Here is a 23,802-nt window from a genome sequence, read left to right as displayed (position 1 = left end):
AATCTTGCTTCACTCCCTCTTTCCCCAACCCACACCCATTTGCCTAACAGCTCCATAAAGCTAGCATCAACCAACTATCTCTTGTGGAAGGTACAAACAGTGCCTATCCTACATGGCCATGGGGGCTCATTCACTTTGTTAAGAATGAAGTTTATTATCCCTCGACGACACCATCGATGAGGATGGCACGTTGCAACCCAATCCCACAGCAGCACAATGGTTGCGCATTGACCAACCAATCCTTGGTTGGCTCAATAGCTCAATTTTTATACCCCTTTGTCACAAGTGATCAACTGAGTCTTCCCATGATGCTAGGGAGATCCTGGAAACCTTATATAGTTAAATTTAGTTTTCAAAACATTATGCCATTATAGATATCATTTGTTTTGCAGGTTTTTCTACTATTTTTTATTTTTTTGTTACTTATTGTAATTTTGTGGCTCTTGTAGGAGAAAATGATTGAGCAATAGTCTGCTTCTAAAGAATCATCTCCTAGTGACATTGACATATTTACCCAGCTCCTTGAGACCAAGTTTTGTTTGGGGAGAGAGTTGGGATGTTCTTTCATGCGTATCAATTCATCCTCTATGACTTTGGGTTCAAGATTGAATAATCGTAACAAATATTTGGACATTGTGTGCCAAGAGATTGAGCAAATGAAGGCAAGACATCAAGAGTTAGAGGATCTCCTGTCTCAATAGTCAAAGTTGGATTACAGGAGCAGCAAAGAGAGCAGAAGGAAAGAACATGTATTGAAGTGTAAGAACAAATATAGAGGGAGATGTTGGTCTACATGGAATGCGGGATGTCATTGCAAGAGGATCTCGGTGATCGAGAAAAGAAGAAAAAATGAACTTTAATCTATGTTTCAAACAATTTTTATCTTTTTCATATGATTTTATTCTGTAACCTAAGTCTCAAACAATTTTCAAAGATTGTCTATTATTTGTGCATGATACAATTTGGATACATAGTGTAATATTTAATTTTATCTATTTATTAATTATGATTGAATTTACATTCGAATGTAAACCACACACGCTCAAAAATGTCCGAACTGGAATCAGTTGATACTTGCGATAGTAAACGTTCAAAAGCATCAACGTTTGAATATAGAATATCACGTTTGAACATGTAGTGTTGTACAACGTGCAAACGTATAGTGTTGTACAACGTGCAAATGTAGCCTTGCACATCCGAATGTGTATCTTCTCAAGTTCGAACTAATGATAACTGACGTTCGAGCTAAAAATATTGTATAATTCTAACGTCACATTGCCAACATTTGAACGACGTATACATGCAAACGTGTTTTACTAACTATTCGTTCACACTACTGTAATCAAAGTTAGAAAATAATGTTCGAATGTGAGTCAGCCATAAACAAATCGGGTTCTCTTTCAAACATGTAGACATATGTTTGCTTGTACTTTCTATAACAAAATGGACCATCACAAGTTGGTCATCACATTCGCATGATAAATCGAATGACAGATTTCAAATTATCATAAAAAAAAAATATTTTTTTTGTGACGGTTGAATAGTAAACTACACAATATATATTTCGTGACGCGGTTGTTGTGTCAGTAAATGGACAGTTTTTAACCGTTACGCAAAACATTTTGTGGTGGTTTCGTTTGTCATAAAAATTGCAATCTGTTGTGGTAATTAATAAGCAGTTTTGGAATACAAATTAAATACAACATGACGAACTTGTTAGCCAGATCTTGATGTCAAATAAAAAGTTCTTGCATATTTTGCTTGTGATTGCATTTGGCATCACCTAAGTTACTGTATTGTTGATCACTTTATCATGTGTGGTCTCATTTGTTTTCACAGATGAAAGGAGATGAGTTGAGATTAAAGTTAAAAGTTGAATTAAATATTATTAGAATATATTTTTTTAATATTATTTTTTTTTAGATTTGAAAATTTTGAATTTTTTATTTTATTTTATGTGAAAATTTGAGAAAATTGTAATAATTAGGTGATATGAGATAAGATGAGTTGAGAGAAATTGTGAAAACAAACGAGGCAAGGGGATGCTTGGGGAATGAGATGAGGTGAAAATTTTGTGAATAATAGTACGATAGTTTGTAAATAGTAGTAAAATAGTTTGAGTTAAGTATTTATTTGATTTTGGAAAAGAAGAGAGAAAATTTTAAATAAAAAATATTATAAAATTAAAATGTTGTTAGAATATAATTTTTTAATATAATTTTTATTTTGAAAAAGTTGAATTGTTTTTTACTTTTTATTTGAAAGTTTAGAAAAATTGTAATAATTAATTTGAAAAAGTTGTAATAATTTGTTTAAAAGTATTTGTATTTAAATGATGTTTGGGGATGGGATGAGATGAAAAACTTTTCCAAACATCCATATATCTTAGGTTAAGATTAAATTAAACCTGCCACATCGATCAAGTTAATTAAATAAATCTTAGATGCCATTTGGATAGTGAGTTGAGATGAGATGAGTTGAGTTGAGATAAAAGTTGAAAGTTGAATAAAATATTGTTAGAATATTATTTTTTAATATTATTATTGTTTTAAGATTTGAAAAAGTTGAATTGTTTATTATATTTTGTATAAAAATTTGTAAAAATTGTAATGATAAGATGAGGTGAAATGAAACACTTTCACTATCCAAACATAGCCTTAGAATCAAGTCATGACTTTTGGAGCTTCATTAATAATATTTAAAGCATGATTCTTACCACATATAGGAAAGATATAATATTATAATTACCCCTTTTTGCGCTTAATTTTGACGCTATTAATTCATTATACGCTATTATTATTATTATTATTATTATTATTATTATTATTATTATTATTATTATTATTATGTAGAATAAACACATATATATTATCTTTATTGTCATTTAGCTTCGTTAGCATTTTAATTACGTTTCTTCTCCTCTTCATCACGGTGTTTATTAGAAGTATTGTATTATTCATTCAGTCGTTAGCTTAGTTATCAGCTAAGTCATAAGTTAGTTATTTAGTTTTAAGTCAATTTACTTTTCCCGCCTATTCTGGCTTGTATATAAAGGGCACATGTGTACTCTGATTTAATAATAATACATTTTATAGATTCTTGTAAACCTTTGAGCTCAACATTTATCATGGTATTAGAGAAAAAAAATCCTTCCGAAGATAGTTCTTCCGCTAATTCATCTGTTTTGCCTGTGGATCCTTCCAATCCATATTATCTTCATCATGGAGATAGTCAAGGCACAATGCTTGTTACTCAGCTCCTTATAGACACAACTACAATACATGGCGTCGTTCCATGCTCATGGCATTGATTGCCAAAAACAAAGTATGTTTCATCGATGGCTCCATCTCCTCCAAAAACTTCTTCATTGTTTCAATCATGGGCTCGTTGCAACAATATGGTCCTTTCCTGGTTACTTAATTCTCTTTCCAAAGAGATTGCTGCCAATATCATTTATGTTGATTCTGCAAAGGAGATGTGGTCTGATCTTCACGAAAGATTCTCTCAAGGCAATGGTCCTCGGATCTTTCAATTACAAAAGTCCATTGCATCTTTTGCACAAGATGACCTTTCTGTCAGTGCGTATTTCACTCAGATGAAAGGCCTTTGGGATGAATTGATGAACTACCATCACTTGCCTGTTTGTTCTTGTGGTGGATTACGATCCTTGATGAGTATGCATCAACAGGATTATGTCATGCGTTTTCTAATGGGATTAAATGATTCCTATTCGCATATTAGAGGTCAAATCCTTCTTATTGAGCCTCTGCCTCCTATCAACAAAGTATTTTCTCTAGTTCTTCAAGAAGAACAACAGCGTGATATTGGACTTGTTTTAGTTCCAGACACACAATCTATTGTTTTCTCCTCCACTACAAAACATGTTCCTATGGCCAAACCTTCCACTCGCAGACCTATTTGCTCTCATTGTTCTATTCCAAGGCGCACTATGGAGAAATGTTTTGAGTTGCATGGCTATCCTCCTGGATATAGATCCAAAGGCCGATCCTCTAATTCTACATCCATTTCTCATCCTTCTATCAATTCTGCTCATCACAACAGTGTCAATACTGCCAATTCTACATTAAATCCCTCCATGCCTTTTACTCCACAACAGTGTCAACAACTTTGGGCATTTCTTCATCCTACATCCTCAGATTCTTTACCATAAACAACTAATCTGATAACTTCTCCACTTGATCAACTTTCTAGTCAGTTCTCTTTTTCTTGTATACATTCTATTTTTTTCTCTAAACACAACCAGCATTACTTCAAATCTTCATGATGAATGGATCATTGATACTGGTGCCACGGATCACATGATCCATTCTATTTCTCTTTTTCAAACCTTTAAGCTAGTTCACAACTCGTTTGTCAAATTGCCAAATGGTCTCTCTGCACCAGTTACACACATTGGATCTGTCCATTTGTTTCCTCAACTTGTTTTGCACAATGTGTTGTGCATTCCTTCTTTTCATTACCACCTCCTTTCTGTTAGTCAACTTACTAAATCATCTCTTTGTTGCATAACCTTTTTCCATGATACATGTATCATACAGGACCTTATCTATTGGAGAATGATTGGGAAGGGTAAAGTCAAAGAAGAACTTTATTTGCTGCAACCACCAGATTCGCCTGTGACTTGTTCCACAGATTTGTCATCTTCACATTTTGTTCTTGCTTTGCAGTCTAATCAACTTTCATTTGATGTTTGGCGTAAGAGATTGGGACATCCATCTCTTCCTAGGATGCAAATGTTATCTTCAATTGTTCCTAGTCTTTCTGTTAATAAATCCACAATTTGTGATGTTTGTCCTCTTGCTAAACACAAGAGGTTACCTTTTCCTTTGCATAGTCAAAACAAATCAACTTTTTCCTTTGAGCTTATACACTGTGATATTTGGGGGCCATTTCAATCTCATTCATTGGATGGTTTTAAATATTTTTTGACTATAGTAGATGATTTCCCTCGTAGCACTTGTGATTATTTGTTAAAATCCAAAGTTGATACTCGGGCCTTGCTACAGCATTTCATTGCTATGGTTGATACTCAATTCAATTCTAAAATCAAATTCATTCGAACTGATAATGGTAGTGAATTTGTCATGTACAGTTTCTTTGCTAGTACAGTTTCTTTGCTAGTAAGGGCATTATTCACCAATTTTCTTGTGTACCTACCCCCCAACAAAATTTAGTGGTTAAAAGGAAACATCAGCACATTTTAAATGTAGCTCGTGCTCTCCTTTTTCAATCAAACCTTCCCTTACATTTTTTGACAGACTCTATCCTCACTGCTGTGTATTAATCAACAGAATTCCTTCTCCTCTGTTGAACAATAAAAGTCCATATGAATTACTCTTTAACAAACTGCCTTCTTATGCCCATCTTAGAGTGTTTGGATCCCTTTGTATGCTTCTACTTTAGCACATAACAGGTCTAAATTTGCCCCTTGAGCTAGAAGATGCATTTTTCTTGGTTATCCTCTAGCCATCAAAGGCTACAAGTTATCAGTTAGCTAAGCAAATTCACGCTTAATTCATCTGGATACGAGCTGCCAAAGCGGCATATATAATTGCTTGAAATTATATGATCACTACCTGCTTAATTGTTATTATATTGTAATTTGCACCAATTTTACACAATTGGATCATATAGATCATAATTAGTAGACTTAATTATAGATTAGTATAATATATAGATATAATTAATGGCTCAATGATCAAATATTAATCAAATAATTACTAGTACTACTACGTATGCTTAAATTAAATATTCGATCCATAAAGCAAAATATCAATATAAGGCATACAATGTATAATGTTATAATGAATAGATAACAGTAATTTTTCGATATTATAAATTGAAAAATTAAAATAAAGCACAGATGCGGCACAAATATAATAAAATATACAGGGAACTTTTAATGATTTGAACAAAGATACACTCACTTATATATATATATATATATATATATATATATATATATAAGTACTACATGTTAGGCTAGTGATCTGTAACATGTTAGCCTAACATATATATATAGAGGATTTCTAGTCTATGCCTAACATGTTAGCCTTTCCGGATGTAGTACTTATAGTGGCGTTTTACAGATCACTAGGCTAAGGAGTTTATGGCGTCAGTTTCTTTATAATATCCTTTGTATCTGCAGGTACATAGTACTTATATACCACTACTAGAATCATATATAATTGGATTTACTCGCCAAAAAACAAAAAAAAAAGAATCCTATCATGATGTGCAAGAACCTAAGGTAAGTGCTAGTTAGCAACACTTTAATTTGCTATAAACCCAAGAGATAATTTCTTCGAATCACTAATATATAGAAGAGAAATTGAATCCCTTACATGACCACACACTTTCACCTAATCAATATGTAATTTAAAAATCATTTTTGTTCTTCTATTTTAATGCTTAAATATATGTATTTAAATATAAGAATAAAAATAACAAATCACATGTTAGTTAGGTGGAGATGTGTGGTGTAAAGCTTCCTTGTAACATTTCTTTATATATAAAGCCCACTCCTACTTTTTTTTTTTTTTTTTTTTAATCAGTATAAGCTCCTACATATAAAAGATAGCGTGGTTTCAAACAATCCCAAAAACCAACCAAGGAAACCATAAGACTAAGAAACTCTCAAATAAGGTAAACCAATCTTATCAGTTCTAATCAAACCCCTTAAAATTCTAGGCATCTGTTGCAAATTAAGAACTTCAATCTCTGGTAACGTTTTGAGTACCATGCTTGCCTAAAAAGTCTGTTGGAGCATTACCCTCTCTATAAATATGATTCACTCGGAAATCAATCCCGTATAGCAGTTTCAATATCCACTTCAGTTATATTAAGCATGTTACAACGTTTCAAACCCTCCAAAACTGCTCTCAACTCAGCAAAGTTATTACTGCCATACCCAAGAGAAACCGAAAAAGTAGTAAGAATATTATCCCTCCCATCCCTGATTAAGCCACCTGCACCTGTTTGCCCCGGATTCCCTGCACTACTCTCATCAACATTTAGTTTGTATCGACTTGCTTTTGGTAATTTGCACCAATAAACCACCTTTACATCTTTCTTTTTCAAAGGGATCAAAGGTAAGTTCAGACTTTTAATCACATCCATATCTCCCCCCTATTTATATGAGTAACCTTATTAATCCCTTGAATGATATTAGCCAACCAAATACCAAACATATTCAAAGGCCTCATTATAGCCTTCCATTCTCGTTTTACTATGTCTCATCCAAAGTCTCCAAGTCCCAATAGAGGGGATAATGCCAAACAAAATACCTTTTTCAGTGGATCTTGTTGCACGCCTAAACCAGATGCCTATCATCTCCCTCCAGGTCCTATTAAGCCCACTCTTAATAAATAGCTAACGTGTGATTTAACGACAATGATAACTATCTTCATAACCTATCCACTCTATGTAGGTTATATTTATATCCCTTGGCAATGTGTTCCTGCAGAGTAATTAAAGGAAAAACTCTCACAATTTGATGACCAATATAAATTATTTGCACCCAAGAGGATTCGAGTGATCTTAGACTTGAAAAAAGCATACCACACAAGACGGATTGGTTTGATTACACAAAATCAAACGATCTCATCTCATCTCTTCTCGTATAATCATTACAACTATTTCAAACTTCTACACAAAATATAATAAGCAATTCAACTTTTAAAATTATATTATAAAAATATTTTATTTAATTTTTAATAAAACATCTCATTTCATCTCATCTGAAAATACGTAAGCAAACAAGGGTGTGTTGATTCAAAATCTAATTTTATATGCGGCTCATATTAATGGAGAGGTATACTGTCAGCTCACATATACATATATTTAACAAAACTTTAATTTCGGCTTGTTAACTTCAATATTAGATATCGATACTTTTGTTCTATAAATACCTCTCACTAAGAACGCCTACTGATCTCAACATACACCAAGAAATTAAATTGAAACTAGCCCCGATGGCCACAATATCACCGTTCACAACTGCCAGCCTTCTCATATTCCTTCTACTCTTACCAATAATGTTGAATATTGGCCAAACTCAAGCCGAACAGCAGAGAAACCCTAATTCAGTGCTGGTCCTTGGTATGACTCGTTCTAGGACCTCCCTTCCTTCTCCAAAAGCCTCCTATAGGAACTCAGCAAAGAGACCATCGGAAGTCTCAGACATGATGGAGCCGCTGAGGGAGGTTAGAGATGGGTATTTAATATCTCTTAATTTGGGGACACCTGCACAAATCATTCAAGTATACGTGGATACGGGGAGTGACCTTACCTGGGTTCCTTGTGGGAATCTAACATTCAATTGCATAGATTGTGATGACTACAGGAACAATAAGTTGACAGCCACTTTCTCTCCCTCCTTTTCTTCTTCATCAGCTAGGGATCTTTGTGGCAGCTCCTTCTGCGTCAATGTCCATAGCTCAGATAGTTATCTTGATCCTTGCACCATGGCTGGATGCTCGTTGCTTACCCTTCTCAAAGCCACGTGCCCCAGACCATGCCCTTCATTTGCTTATACCTATGGTGCAGGTGGGGTTGTCACTGGGACACTTACTAGGGATACACTTAGGGTTCATGGAACTAATAAGCCTAGTTCTGTCACTAGAGAAGCCCCAAAGTTTTGTTTTGGGTGCGTTGGTTCTACATATAGAGAACCTATTGGCATTGCAGGGTTTGGTAGGGGTGCACTTTCTCTTCCTTCACAACTAGGGTTCCTGCAAAAGGGCTTCTCCCACTGCTTCTTAGCCTTTAAATTTGCAAATAACCCTAATATATCAAGCCCATTAGTTGTGGGAGATGCTGCCATTTCTTCTAAAGACTACTTACAATTCACCCCAATGTTGAAGAACCCCATGTATCCAAACTACTACTATATTGGTCTAGAGGCCATATCTGTAGGCAATGTCAGTGCAATCAAAGTGCCATTGAAGTTGAGTGATTTTGATTTGCAAGGTAATGGGGCCATGTTGATAGATTCGGGAACCACTTATACTCACCTTCCTGAGCCATTGTACTCACAACTTCTTTCACTTCTGCAATCAGAAATATCTTATCCTAGAGCCATGGATATGGAGATGAGAACAGGTTTTGATCTTTGTTATAGAGTTCCATGTACGAATAATAACATTATGGATGATCTCCTTCCTACAATAACTTTCCATTTCATAAAAAACACGAGCCTTATTTTACCTCAAGGAAATCACTTCTACGCCATGGGAGCCCCAAGTAACTCGACGGTGGTGAAATGCCTACTGTTCCGAAGTATGGATGATGGTGATTACGGGCCGGCTGGGGTATTTGGGAGCTTCCAACAGCAAAATGTGGAGGTTGTTTATGACTTAAAGAAAGAGAGAGTTGGCTTTCAACCTATTGACTGTGCTTCGTATGCAGCTGCTCAAGGACTTCATAAAATATAATCCCAGCATTGGGACATAGATAACGGTGGTTAATGCTTGCAGTTTTCAAGATTAAATAATGCGTTCCTGTTTTCTGTAGTACTTTGCTTTCTTTACTTGGTTGGATTTAGTATAAGTTTTTCTGTTATATGCAGGCTCTTTGTATTGATCAAGAGAAAAATAATTAAGGTGGATGCAGTACGCATTCTCATTCCTTGAACTTTTGGCCAGAAGCTGTATTTTTTTACGCTACTATTCGGTCAAATGAGCTGGTTCCTTGTGTATTGCCGGGCATCGGCCCGGCATGCATATTGCTGTGCCAGAAGGATGATTATATATTAATAATGATAAGACAGATGACTAATTCTTTTTAACTACTACATATCGGCCAAAACTTTCAATAATATTGTACGCGACTCTGAGCTGGTTCAAGCCCAATAACATACATCCAGCCAGCAAGAGTTCCACTCTAGATCGATCAATAATATTGTACGCGACTCTCAGCTGGTTCAAGCCCAATAACATACTTCCAGCCTGCAAGAGTTCCACTCTTGATCGGTCATCTTTCACAACTCAAAAGAATCTTAAGTTTCGTTTAGTTATACAGTTAAAAGATAAAATAAGATGTGATAATATATTTTATTAAAAATTAAATAAAATATTGTCATAATTTTATTTTTTAATATTATTTTTATTTTAAAATTTGAAAAAGTTAAATTGTTTATTATATTTTGTGTGGGAGTTTGAGAAAGTTGTAACCAAACTAGCCCTTAATCAAACTTTTTTCTATCTTTTTTTTTTTAGATAAATATTATGCATCAACCACTATTCTCTCCCACACTCCACACATATAGCTTTTTTATATGGTGTGAGGATGTTTTTCATAAGGTGTGGATGTGTTTTTCATAAGGTATGGGGTGTGAGATAGTGAATAATGGCTGATGAGAAGAATTTTTATTCTTTTTATTTCTCATAAAGAAGAAACTGAAGTGCATGTATGCCTGGACTACCACTAAGCAAATATGGCCTCTTTTACGGGGTATAAAGCTGTGCATACTTGCAGAAAGGAAAAATATGCTCGGTATTTGGTTTTTTTTCCTACACTGCACACTCGATGCGGCAAACCCAATCTGAGCAAGTCTGGCCTTCCACATCACCTATCTCACTAATAGATATAGATGAGAACCCCCATTTCCTCACCAGTAACACTAGAGCCACCGCTAGAGTTTCCGCTAGTGTATTTTATGTGTTTTTATTTTTTATTTTTTGCTCCTTTTTACATATATTTTTTACCACTTTTAAATATTTTTAAAAAATAAAAAAAATTTCATAACATCATTAAAAAAATACTTTCTTAGTCACAAAATAAAAAAATAAATAATCCCAGAAGGATCGCACTGGGAAGACTAGTATTGTTCTTTCCTCATGTACCAAAATTTATTTTCTCATTTCCTCCTCCACTCCACTTCTCTCTCTCTCTCTTACATCATCCTGAAAGCTAAACTACCGGAAAACTTGGATCTTAGCTGGCAACTAAGAAAATTTGAGAAATTGGTTCTAGACTTTTGTTTGGTTGTTAAGAAAAACTCAAAACACAGTTTTGAGAAACACTTCTATGCAAGCTTTTGTTTGTTTGGTTGCTGAAAAAAATTGAAAGAACTAGAAACAAAGGCCAACATTGAAGCTAAATGACTTGAAAATTGGATCTTTGCCAGCGACCAAGATTTGGTTGAGATATGCTCTACCCAACAAGCCTGTACAAATCACATGAATTTTCCTCTACGCATGCCGGTATGAAAGACTTTTGTTTGTTTGCCTATGCATTTTGCATTATAAATAAAAATAAATAAATAAAAACCATGCTAGCAAATATGTACTGTGTGTGTGGTGTAGCAGGCTATTGTATAGACATACTCTTGCAGAAAATATCTTGCCAAAAAGTCTTTTCTCTGGAAATTACGAAGTTGGTCACAAATACTACTTATTTCGGCAGATCTATTAGTTATAAATATAAACTAAGATTTTCACAAATAAATTGCATGTTCTAATTTTTCATCTCATTACCGGGAAAATCATTATTTGTTACTATCTTAATTTTCTCCGGCACCCATGCATGCAAGCCTCTTATATTTATTTATTTATCTATTATGTTTCTTATTAAAAATATTATTATTATTATTATTATTATTATTATTATTATTATTATTATTATTATTATTATTTTCTAATATTTATTGCTATATATTCAATGTCAATTCATATGCCAGCCTCCTAAGTTGGCTTTTTTTTTTTTTTTTTGGTCCAAAGAAAAACTATACAAATTCACAACTTAAGGTATAGGAAAATTTGCCAAGATTACGACTAAACCATAAACCCACTGGTAGCTCAACGAGCACTAATAGAAGACTCAAATCACATAGTCTATATTCTAAAAAAACTAGTCAATGATACAAATGAAGTCTCATTGGAACAACCTTATAAAGAACAAGAACTTTCCTTCTCAAGTAATGTAGGATCTCATACATCACCTATCATTATCCTTATCATATGGGGTATTACATAAAATCAGTAAATCTACTACTTCTGGTTGTCTTATTTGTAATAGTCTGCAAGAAATTCAATAGATGATTTTTTTTAGACCTTAGTAATGTCGCAAAATCCCAAAAGGATTTCACGAACCAAGTGACCAATTAGGTTTTAGCCTTTCAGCTTAGTCGGATCCCGACCTGCCATGGTGGCAAAGTTGCATTTTTATTTATTTAAGTCACCTAAGTGTATAAGTTGGCAAAACGAATTGTACTATTAGTCTCATATGATTATTGAGAATTTTATGGTGCAATAATACGTTTTTTTGCTTTCCAAAATGAATAGTATCTGAGAGTACCTTTTTATTTAATCGAGGTAATTAGGAGTCAAATTTTTAAAAACTAATTGCACCACTGGAATCATATGATTATTTAAAAGTTTATGGTGCAATAATAAATTTCAAAATTTCTTGGGTGAATAGTAACACTAGGGATAGCACCACGTGGCACCCAATGCAAACGATTGTCAAATCACTATGTGTGATGTCTAAATCCACGTAGAATCACTAGACTTACTTTTTGGATGGACGGCACATTCCTAGCCGCTCATTGGACTTGTCACTTAGAGAGTTAAGTGTGATGGAATAATGGGTAAATCAAGGCACGTGATCTTGCCACCTATGCAAATACTATTCCAACCACCCAAAATACTTTTTAATCAGTCAAAAGAGAGTTTCAACACTGGTGAAATCCCAAACTATTGGATTTCAATTTAGACCCTAAAACCCTCATGATGGCTTAATCTTGGTTTCAAACCCTAATGTGGCCCAATTTTGATTAAGTGTTTAATCACTTATACATGTTATAATCACTCAGTTTTCACCCTTAATCATTCTATTACATCTTGGAAATCATATTGGGTTAAGAAAATTTTGATTTGGACTTGATTCCAACCGAAATCCCAAATGAGGCCTAATGAAATCCCAAATCGAAGCCCATCGGCCCATCTTTAGCCCACCGAAAACCACCACCGAGGGAGTCTTTTGAGAAAGTTTCTTCCCCCTCCAAGGCCAATACAAGGGCTGACACACCACTCAAGTTAAGAGTCACTTGATAAAAATCAAAAAGCCTAGCCAACCTAAGCCATCCACTCAGCCAATTTTGGCAACAAGGGAACAACAACTCAGTAGCCCACTATTCCTCCACCTTTTAGCTGCCAACCTCCCATCCAATGGTCACTCAACCACCCCATGTCAACCTCCTCTCATGTATATCACACCACCCTCCTTCATCACTTCACATTTTTGTATTTTCATCTCACTTTCTAGAAAGAACCTGAGAGAAAGCTTCAGGTAGATTTTTTTTTGCAATCCTTGCCTTGCATTTTTTGAGCCTGTTTTCACGCTTTCCACACTATATTTTACGTTATACTAATCACTGTAAGTTAGCTTCTAAATTACTCTCAAGATATTTATGTATGTATGATGGTAAGATCCATGCAAGTTATGTTCATGTTTCCTTTTAAGTTTATTAAATTGAATTATGCTATGTCATGTCATGTTGTTATGAATATCAAGTATGAATATCTGTCACATGTCATGATCATTATGTCATGAAACATATGGTTATGAGTAAGTTAGCATCTAACTTACTCTCAATGTATTTATGTATATACAGTGGTAAGACTATTACTATTATATTATTGTCACTCATGATTATTATTATTATTATTATTATTCTAAATTGTTATAACATGACATGTTACGTCATTTATTATAGTTTATGCTTAATTGTTACATGCTATGATATATCATGTCATTTGTTACAAGTTCATTTGTCACATATCATGAATGTCATGCCATCTTCTACAAGTCCATTTGTCACATGTCATAAATGTCATGCCATCTCCTACAAGTTCATTGTCACATGTCATGAATGTCATATCATCTGTTGCAAGTTCATTTGTTACATGTCACAAATATCACATTATATGTTATACGTTTACCTATTACATGTCATGAATGTTATGTCATTTATTATTATACATGTTTATCTGTTACACATCATGGTCACATATCATGAGTCACGCGAGTCCATCATGAAATATTTTACAAGTCAGTCATGCACAATATGCTTGTGACGTAATCATTCTGATTGTCAGAGTATCTCTATTTAAAACTTATACATGGTACTCTTGTCATAATCATTCTGATTGCTAAAGTACTTCATTTTTAAAATACTCATAGTGTAGTCATTCTAATTGTAAGAGTGTTTCTATTAAAACTATTACGAGGTACTCTTGGAGGAATTATTCAAATTGTTAGGGTATCTCTATTAAAATACTCATGGCGTAATCATTCTAATTGCCTGAGTATTTCTAATAGAATACATTAGGTAGAATCATTCTGATTGTTCAAATATTCCTAACAAAACAATTGGCTAAATCATTCTGATTGTAAGGTTTCCTATTCAATCATGTATATGCTAACAAGTTTTCAAGTTCATGTCACATTCTTGTCAAATTTAGTTCATGCCAAGTCCAATCATGCCACGTTCAGTTCAGCCAAGTCATGTCACGTTCAAGTTCAATCATATTATTTTCATGCCAATCACATGCATGCTATTTTTCAAGTTATGTCACGCATACTCATGTTCATGTCATGATGCATCCATGTTATTTTACTGTCATGCATATATATGTATAATATTAGTAGTTTGATAGCTTACTTGCTAAGATTTGTAAATAAATCTTACTTGGTAGTCTCAACTACTACTCCTCCGAGAATGGTAAATGATGTGTCAAGATCTCAAAGACCCGCACCTGGTAGATTGGACAAGCCTGAGTAGTACACAGCGAGACGATGAGGAACTGATAACTACGATTATACTTTTTTGGAAGCAATCTTAGAGATTATATTTGAGCTGCATGAGTAGCTCAGCAATTAAATACAATAGATTTTATTTCCAAACTGTATTTATACAGCGTTATCTCCAGTACTTATGTTGTTACAAACTTTTTGGACAAGTGTTATATCCTTTTGAATATTTGTTTATCATGTGAAATTACTCAAAAGAAAAAAATTTATCCACTGCAAATATTGCATATTATTAAAGGACAGTGCTCTTGGGACCAACATTTAACCAAATGAAGTATACCGATGAGTGCAAATGCACTTTTTTTTTATTCAATTTTTACACAGTTTTAAATATTTTTAAAAAATAAAAAATATCAATTCACTAATATTCACTTTCTTAATCATTAAGTTAAAGAAAATTCAAAATTAAAAATCAAAATTCAATCGTCACTTTATCGATCACTTTTATCGATTCAATTAGTATTTTCCATTATTAAATGCATGTTATGTGCACCGTGTCTTTAAATGTCATGAATGGGGGTATGTCACCTTGTGTTACATGTCTCGATACTTCAAGTTCCATCAAATCTCAAGTGGACGTTGAGAACGTCACATTATTTCTTGGTAGCCCAAATAGATCACATTATTGTCATGTGTTGAAGTTTATTTTGAATTAACGTATTATATGAAGCCATGTTAGTTATAGCTTCATATGCATTGACCTTTGACTAAATAAGATTTAACCCACTTAACCAAATAGACTGGTCCTCATTATAGTAAAGGTACACCAAATCTACATAAGCATTGCAGCTTGTACATATTAAGAGCATTCACCTCTCATTCTTGTAAATTTTCCTAAGTTTTGGCTAAAAACCACCATTCCTAAAATTTTATTCTAGATTTTACTTATATTTCAAAAACCTCCTACATCTCATTCTTTATCATTTTTCTATTCTATTAAAAATAATCTCTCTATTCTTTCTTTATTATTTTTCTCTCACTTCTATTTACAATTTTAAGCACTTACTCTTTTGTCTTTTTCCTTATGTTTTGAACTATCACCTTCTAGCTAATATTTTAAACACAAAGTCAATTTTTTTGTGGGTACGATATAGTTTTGAAATTATTGTGGTTTTAAAAATAATAAAATATTTTATAAAAATTCACCTGTCTAACAGTTTTGAAATTTTTTGAAATAATAAAAATCGCTTTTTATAAAAATAGTTTTGAAAATTTTCTTGTAACAAATAAAAAAAATCTTAAGATTATAGTTTTCTCTGAGATCAAACGGTAATATTTTTTATCCTTTATCTAATAGTAACATTTTTTGTCATTTATCTAACAGTAATATTTTTGTCCTTTGTCTAGCAGTAACACGTCTTTTCCGACTTGTAACTATTAATTTTTGTCATTTTCCTAATAGACATATTTTCAAACGGTAACATTTTTTTATATAAGTAAGAGCACTTCTAGGTCCATTCACATCTAGAGCAACGTAAATCTCATTTCATCGTAAGAGAAAATTCTCATTCCAGCTTTATTTTCCACTCACTTCTTAATTGCTTATTGTTTCTTTTGCAAATTGCTATTTTATTTAGACTCAAAAGATAAGTTAGAGTTTGTTCTTAATGACGATTAAGGATCAACATCTACTCGTCGTGGTCCTCGCCAACGTTGTAAGTACACTAGGGCTAGTTTGTTTTCAAGAGTAAAACCCAAAACTTTGAAATCTTTGAAAACCTTTCATCTCATCATTACAATTTTTTCAAATCTCCACACAAAATAAAATAAACAATTCAACTTTTTCAAATTTCAAAACAAAAATAATATTAAAAAATATATTCTAATAATATTTTATTCAATTTTTTAACTTTAATCTCAATTCATCTCATCTCATCTCTAAAAACAAACGAGCCGAAGACCACAAATGGTTATTTCTAAACTATTTTGCAACAACACTAGTATATCCCTTAAATCTATTTCAAATGAGATTTTGTTTGAATTGTTCTCTATTTCTTCGTATTCTGCATGAGGTAGAAGTTTTCGAGCCCTACTTCATCTAAAGAAGAGATAATACTAGAAGATTCGGTATATCTTCTCCACAAAATATAACTGTTTCACTTAAAATGCTATATAGTGTAACTGCTAATTTTATGGATGAATACATTCGGATTAGAGAAAGCACCAGAATGGAGATCTTGAAAAAATTTGTAACTGCAGTCATAAATATTTTTTATAATGAATATTTGAAATTTTCAAGTGCCAATGATATTGTTCGATTACTCGCTGTTGGTGAACAACATGGTTTTCTAGTGATACTAGGAAGCATTGATTACATGCATTGGAAGTGAAAAAATTATCTGTCTACGTGAAAAGGTATGTACTCTGGTCACAATCGTAAACTAACAATTATATTAGAAACAATTGTTTCATATGATTTTTGAATATGGCATGCCTTTTTTGGATTATCCGATTCTCATAACGATATCAATGTGCTAGAGAGATCTTTTATTTTCACCGAACTTACCCAAGGACATGCTCCTCTAGTGAATTACTCAATTAATGGCAATGACTACACTATGGGGCACTACCTTGTCGATAGTATTTACAAAAAATTGTTAGCATTTGTAAAGACAATCTCATCTCCACCAGGGAAAAAGAAGATATATTTTACAGCAACAAAAGAATCAGCAAGAAAGGATATAGAGCGTGCATTTGGGGTCCTTCAACAACACTTTACATTCGTTTGTGGACCTGGTCAAATGTTCAAAATCAATTATTTAGCAAATATTATGAAAGTTTGCGTAATTCTACATAATGTGATCATCAAAGACGAGCGTGATGATAATGAGGTTCCTGAGTTTGAGTATTTTCCTCATCTGTAATGTTTTAAATATTTGTAATATATGTTTACCATCTTTGTATCCATGCACAAGTTTACCATATGTTCATTCCTAAATTTTCCCAAAATCCACATTAATATGAAAAATAATAATGTGTTACAAATTAACCAATGATTTAACATTGGTGAATGTTAAAGAAATATATAAAAGGAAAGCCAAGAAATATTTTAAAACAACTGTCACTGCTTCTCTCTATTATGCTTCATCATAATTTCCATTTGATGTTGCTGAAAGTATGTGCATTGCATTTCAGATAAGCCAGTAACATCCACTAACATGATCCATTCCTCTCTATCTAACTAGTCCGTCTTTGCTCCCTCCTCCGCTTTAAACCGAGCAAATTCAAGTCTTTTGACTTCCAACCTAAACATCTTGTTCTCTTGTCGTATTTTATGGCCCTCCCTTTCTCAATCATATTGCATCTTCTCTTTTTTAAGACCGAAAAACTCTCTCTTGAACGTGTAACTCCTCAAGAAGAGTATACTTCATTTTGGAGATTTCGGCAATATCCTCAATTGGTCTAATTAGGGCCTTTCGTTTTGCTTTCTCATATTTCATTCCTATTGGCCTCTCCAACTCAACAACATCATTGTTAACAACATACTCCACCTTAGCATTTGTTGAATCTACAAACATATTAGTAAAGGTTGTTAAATATTTTAACATAAACATTAATAATTGGATCTTTGATTTTCTATGATCTATAATAATAAAAACAATGATAGTTAAATACGTATCTTTCTTCATCTGTTTAATGAAGAATTTAATCTGACTATGAGAAAATGATCATCCTAGCAACTTAGCCTCACAAATATCTCCCGATGGCTAGAGGCACTCTGATGTTGTAGATGTGAACCCTTAACCCATCAGCACTATTTATAAACTTCTAACCATCAAGAAATCTAAAGACTTTGTGTCCCACTGTGATTAGAAATAAGGTTGTTCTTATCCCACTATGACTCATCACTTAAGAGATAGTAATTTAACTATCTTAAACCCAATAGGATATGAGTGTATGGGACAAAGAGTTTAAATCAAACTCTTACAGAGGTATGAGTCGGGATCACAAAAGTCGTAGATCTTGGCTTTGGACTTTCCTTTCAGTAACGCTAAATCAATTTTAATTGGTCCTTCAACAGGTGCCAACAATGTTCAAAAGGAAAGCTACTTTTCTCAAGTGATTGGTACATAATTTTCATTTTTTCAAACTTGCAAAATAGAACCAAACAGAAAATAATTAGCAAAGTTGACTAAGAATTAAATAAAATAGTATGTACAAGAGATTGAAACTAGTGGATGGATATACCTTGTTTTGCTCGGTCATGCTACTTTGATTCAACCCTTCAACTTGTGCTGTCTTCGCATAAAATTTGTTGGTCACTTTTTGAATCACAGACCACCAATGTATTAAGGACCCAACAGTCCAGTCCATTGTACTTTGTTTATACTGATTAAAGTATAAACTAATTTTCTCCAAAAGTTTGGCATGTTTTTTATCGGTTCCTTGGATGGCATCTACACTAGTATTAAACCATGCGGAGACAAGTTTGTCTTCTTCTTGAGTAAAATTTGCACCCCTTATTGATTTTTTCCCGAAAAGAATGTTTAATTGGGGTGGAGGAGAGTCTTCCAGCATCACTGGAGAGTGATGAGTTTGACTCAAGTCAATCCGATCAACCTTAGGGTCCTCATTGAGGAGGTTCATGAAGAACATATATCTATGGTCTTGTTAATCCATTAGGCTATACTAATTGTAGATAATGAGCAGTTCAACTAAACATGTTAGAAGCTCAAAAGCAATTGGGACAAGACATTGCAAACCGTCTCAGGAAATAAATGGTGACATATAGGAAATGGCAATTTCTTCAATGGCTGCAATATCGGTTGCCAATATTCATTGGTCCCCCGGGTTACCCTACCATTGAGTATGTGCCAATTTTCCTTTGTCCCCACTCAACTTGCCATCATCACAGCCGAAGGCTATATAATTTAATTGCCAACAAACAAATCCAACTAACAATCAGGATGCATGAGGTAGCAAAGCAAGCTCTAAAAACAGTATAGAAAATGGAACAAAGAGCCCCCTAAATGGAAAAGAATAGCATGCTAAATGGAACAAAATAACATGCTAAATGGAAAAAATAACAATGAAAGGGTCAAACAAGAACATCATGGAACACATGAATCTTAATGGATGAGGTTCTGGTCAAACAATAAAAGGGGTGCAACACATTGCAAACTAGTGGATGGGTTTTCTCAAAAAGTAGAAGAGGTAAGAAAACTTGGATAAAGATTTAATGATTCAACTCAGTTCAACTCGTGGAGTAGGTAACTGAAGAACCACAAGAAGAGACTACAATTCACCTCCCCAGAAACACATCTGAAACGAATAATGAGTTAATCAAAACAATAACAAAAATTATAGTTTATGTGCCAGCAATGTGTGCTTCACTTATTTTCAAGCAAAAGGAGAAAAACAGAAATCCACAGAAACCCAGAACAATAAGTATGAGAGTTGAGCAAGGCTGTAAACAAAAAACAAAAAAAACAAAAGGCTTGCAAACAAGAGAGAGAGAAAAAGAAGGGTGTGCCAAAGAAGAATATTCAACTATCAGCTACTTGCTCAGAAAGATTCATTGAGAAAGTTAAACAAGTGCAAATTAATAAATTTAATAAATAAACAAATGCAGATAGATTACTCCTCCCCCCTCTTAAGAAGGAAAGTCACTCATCCCAAGAAAAAAAAAGATTGCTAAAAAAAATAAAAAATATGAAAAAATAATCATGAGAGAAATTGGTTTTGAAATCTATCTCAGTAGAAACACACAGACTGCTCTTAAGAATGGATTACAAAGATGAGATAAAAAGGTTGATAGTCACAAGAAACTTCAATGGTTGTGACGCACGTAATATAGTTAAAATAATTACTCCAAAGTTCTAAGACAAACATGATAAGTTTACAAAATGAAAGTTTCATCATTTATTCACAAAGATTCAATTTGATAAGATAGTCTCAATCATTAGTTTTAAAATCTAAAATAGTTCAAAATAATTATTCAAGATCCCTACTCAAAAGTAAAACCTTAAACCCATATTAGTTGTAAAAGACTTCAAGATGCTTATACTAGTAAGCACACAAATCCAATACAAAAAACAGTTTAGAATAATTATTCTTTGCTTCATGAAGGATTCCCTCTCAGCTTACACACACAACTCCCCTTTTACAAGAGTCAGATAATGGTGAGTGGGTGAAGCTTGAACTGTAGTGATTATTACAATTCAAAACCTTTATTCTTCATAAAAATGTAGGATCCATGGCCATTTTCTAGACTAAACGTTTCAAACATTATCTAAACTCAGGAAGAGCCCCCTAATGCAACAAGGTTGAAGCTGTCCTAAGTATTTCTTTTTCTCGCTAGGTAGAATTGCATTGTTGCATTGATTCAGGGACCACATTACAACATATAACAAATTGGGGATAAGTAAAAAGGGGATAAGTAACAACCAAGTTTTACAAATATTTTTCTATGATACATAGAATGGTTTTTTTTTTTATAGCATGCTTAGGAAAAGAGCGCAAGCTTGAATAGCTGCGACACATTTAACACTGGTTGCCTTTGTGAAACTATCACAATAAAGATGGTCATCCAGGTTACCCTGCCATATTAACCAAGCCCAATTCACAGCACTTGTGGTTTCAGACTTCCAATAAAAAAAAATTGAACCATCATCACAACCTTACACTACAAACGCAGCCCTAACGAGAGCCCTAAAGCAACACCAAAAGCTACAAAGGACAAAGGTATAACTAAACAAAAAAGAAAATAACCAATGAACAACAAGAACATGGCCAAGAACACAACATTAATCAACAAATCACAAATAACATCAGTGTAAACTAAATATCCCAGCAACAAATATTGTCCAAATATCATAGCAACAACTTCCTTATAATCCAAAAATCACAGCAACAGCTTCCTCAAATCAAATAATCATGCTAATCACCATGATATTGGAGATAATGAAAATCATAGAATTAACACATCAGTGGCTCAAATTATATCATCACAATGACTCAAGTCCAACTTAGAGAGTATAGAATCACAGTGGCTCAAATCACAGAATCACAATGGCTCAAATCACAGAATCATTGTTGCTCAAATTACAAAATCACAATGGCTCAAAGCGAGTAACAACAGAAAACCCAACTCAGAGAACATAGCACAAAGACTTCATTGCAGAGTACGAATATCACATAAATTAAACAAAGCATAAATGAAAGAAACTCACCGAACTGATTTTCCCTAAATTGCTTTCCAAATCTCTAACAAAATCTCACTTGGTGAAACCTTAGTGAAGCTCAGACAAAGACATATGAGATATCAATGTACAGTCATATATTGATGGGGTTTTCGATTTCGATTTTCAACTCATAAAGAATCAATAGAACACATGAATGCACACTGAGTATATGGATTCGAAATTGGGATTTCTCTTAGGTGAAACCAATGAGAGAGATTGAAAGTGTGTGAGGCTAGTTTGTGAGTGAGAATGGTAGAAACTTACCTATCGAAGACCTATGGAGGGGCTGCCGTCGATGGACACAAATGGTGCGAAAAACCCAAAATGAAATCCCTGATTTAGGAAACCGGTTGGGAGGGGGGAGAGAAGTTTTCTCCAAAATTTCTCCTATATTTTTGAAGAATATGAACGTTTTCACCTCTTTATCCCGGATAAGTAACCTAACTTTTTTCAAAAGTTTTAACAGGGTCCTAACCAACTACAAATCATGCTATTGTCCCTTAGCAAAGTTTTTTAGAAACTATTTCAATCATCATCATTTAGTTATTTTTTACGTGGTATAAAATGTATGATAAGTAAAAAAAATAATAAAATATTTTTAATTATTTGAAGCACGTTAGGAATGATGAGAGTGAAAAGCATTTCTCATCAAGATTTATTAGAGTTGATAATCAATCTGGGCAGCAATAAATGCTGTAAAACACATTGTGCCTGTCCCCAATTCTTTGCCTCGTAGTTTGGTCAAGTTCAAGAAGATCGAAATCCCAGTCTGTCACAGATGAACCTTTGTATACAGCGATGATGATCAACTGTCTGGCATTCAAAGCATACTCACGTAGGTCAAACTCATTGATCAATACTAAGGTTCTGATTACAATCATGTTGTCTGCTTCTGCACTCTTTTTTTGGCTGCTTGAGCTTGTTACAATAAGCGGTAATATATCTGCTTACAATCATGCTCGCTTCTCGAAGTCACAAACAAACATTGTTAATTGGAAGCTGAACCTTTTCAATTTGCAACTGAAAATGAAGCACACCACACTGTTTCATTTCATTAGTAAACCATATATCCACAATCATTTACTGGAAAAAAACAAAGCATCCGAACATGCATGTACAGTTCTAAATGAGTTGTGCACAGAGAAAAACTAGACAACTACACGGTTGATTTCTACTGTGCATCACAGAAGCTGATAAAGATACAAGCACACAGCTAGCGGCAGCTTTTCTTTAAGAGCAACAAGATGCACTTGCTACCCTTTCTGCAGGTCTATCCATAAGAACCATTCCTGATGGATTCTGGACTGGTTGCACTCGAGCTAGTCTTTTTGCTGTACAGAAAAACACAACAGAATCAGTCACAATGTCAAAAACAGAGGATTCATACATGAGCAAACACTTTGCACATAGACGGAGAAATTTTGTGTTTCTGCAGTCATGGCAGACATTGGCAATGAAAAGGTTGCTGGATAGATTAGGTTGGTCCTCACAAGTCTTCAGCATTATTTTCATGGTAACACGTCAGAAATATTTCAACAGACTTTCTCCTCAATAACTTACCCGCCTACAACAACCAGTGAAGTACAAGTAGAGAAATAGATCTCACAAAATTAGATACTAAACGCAAGATTAAGGCCGCATACAATCTAAACTGGGTTTTCACTAAATGTCCTTAAATGGAGCTGATTCCCTAACCTAAACAACTACCATAGAAACATACCTATCTCGTGGAAGATGTCATTGACATTAGCTGCAGTTTTTGCAGAGGTTTCCAAGAAGTAAA

The 23,802-nt window shown here is 33.7% G+C and overlaps 3 protein-coding genes and 1 long non-coding RNA gene across 4 annotated transcripts in view; 2 read left to right on the top strand and 2 right to left on the bottom strand.

Annotated features, from left to right (window-relative positions):
* Positions 1–3,337: 3,337 nt before the first annotated feature.
* LOC121265750 lies at positions 3,338–4,171 on the top strand. Its single transcript, XM_041169423.1, has one exon. The coding sequence runs from the start codon at positions 3,338–3,340 to the stop codon at positions 4,169–4,171; it is 834 nt and encodes a 277-aa protein (XP_041025357.1).
* A 3,828-nt stretch (positions 4,172–7,999) lies between these two features.
* On the top strand, positions 8,000–9,601 carry LOC121266449 (probable aspartyl protease At4g16563). The gene has a single exon (XM_041170266.1). It carries the CDS (start codon positions 8,058–8,060, stop codon positions 9,453–9,455), a length of 1,398 nt encoding a protein of 465 aa, XP_041026200.1. The 5' UTR covers positions 8,000–8,057; the 3' UTR covers positions 9,456–9,601.
* Positions 9,602–18,684: 9,083 nt separating this feature from the next.
* LOC121266049 lies at positions 18,685–22,427 on the bottom strand. The gene is made up of 2 exons (XR_005940727.1): positions 22,284–22,427; positions 18,685–22,066 (listed from the first exon to the last, which is right to left on the bottom strand). It is a non-coding gene; the product is annotated as an uncharacterized LOC121266049 (long non-coding RNA).
* A 619-nt stretch (positions 22,428–23,046) lies between these two features.
* The window catches only part of LOC121266032 (ras-related protein RABF2a-like), a 7,362-nt gene continuing 6,606 nt past the window's right edge, over positions 23,047–23,802 (bottom strand). The window contains exons 6-7 of the mRNA XM_041169724.1: positions 23,740–23,802; positions 23,047–23,350 (exon numbers count right to left, since the gene is read on the bottom strand). The exon at positions 23,740–23,802 is cut by the window's right edge and continues 31 nt beyond it. Coding sequence (XP_041025658.1) covers positions 23,250–23,350; positions 23,740–23,802 — 164 coding nt within the window. The 3' untranslated portion in view covers positions 23,047–23,249. The remainder of the gene's footprint in view (positions 23,351–23,739) is intronic.

The sequence above is a fragment of the Juglans microcarpa x Juglans regia genome, chromosome 5D (assembly GCF_004785595.1).
Source record: "Juglans microcarpa x Juglans regia isolate MS1-56 chromosome 5D, Jm3101_v1.0, whole genome shotgun sequence".
Taxonomy (NCBI): domain Eukaryota; kingdom Viridiplantae; phylum Streptophyta; class Magnoliopsida; order Fagales; family Juglandaceae; genus Juglans; species Juglans microcarpa x Juglans regia.
This window is presented reverse-complemented; position numbering and strand designations above follow the sequence as displayed.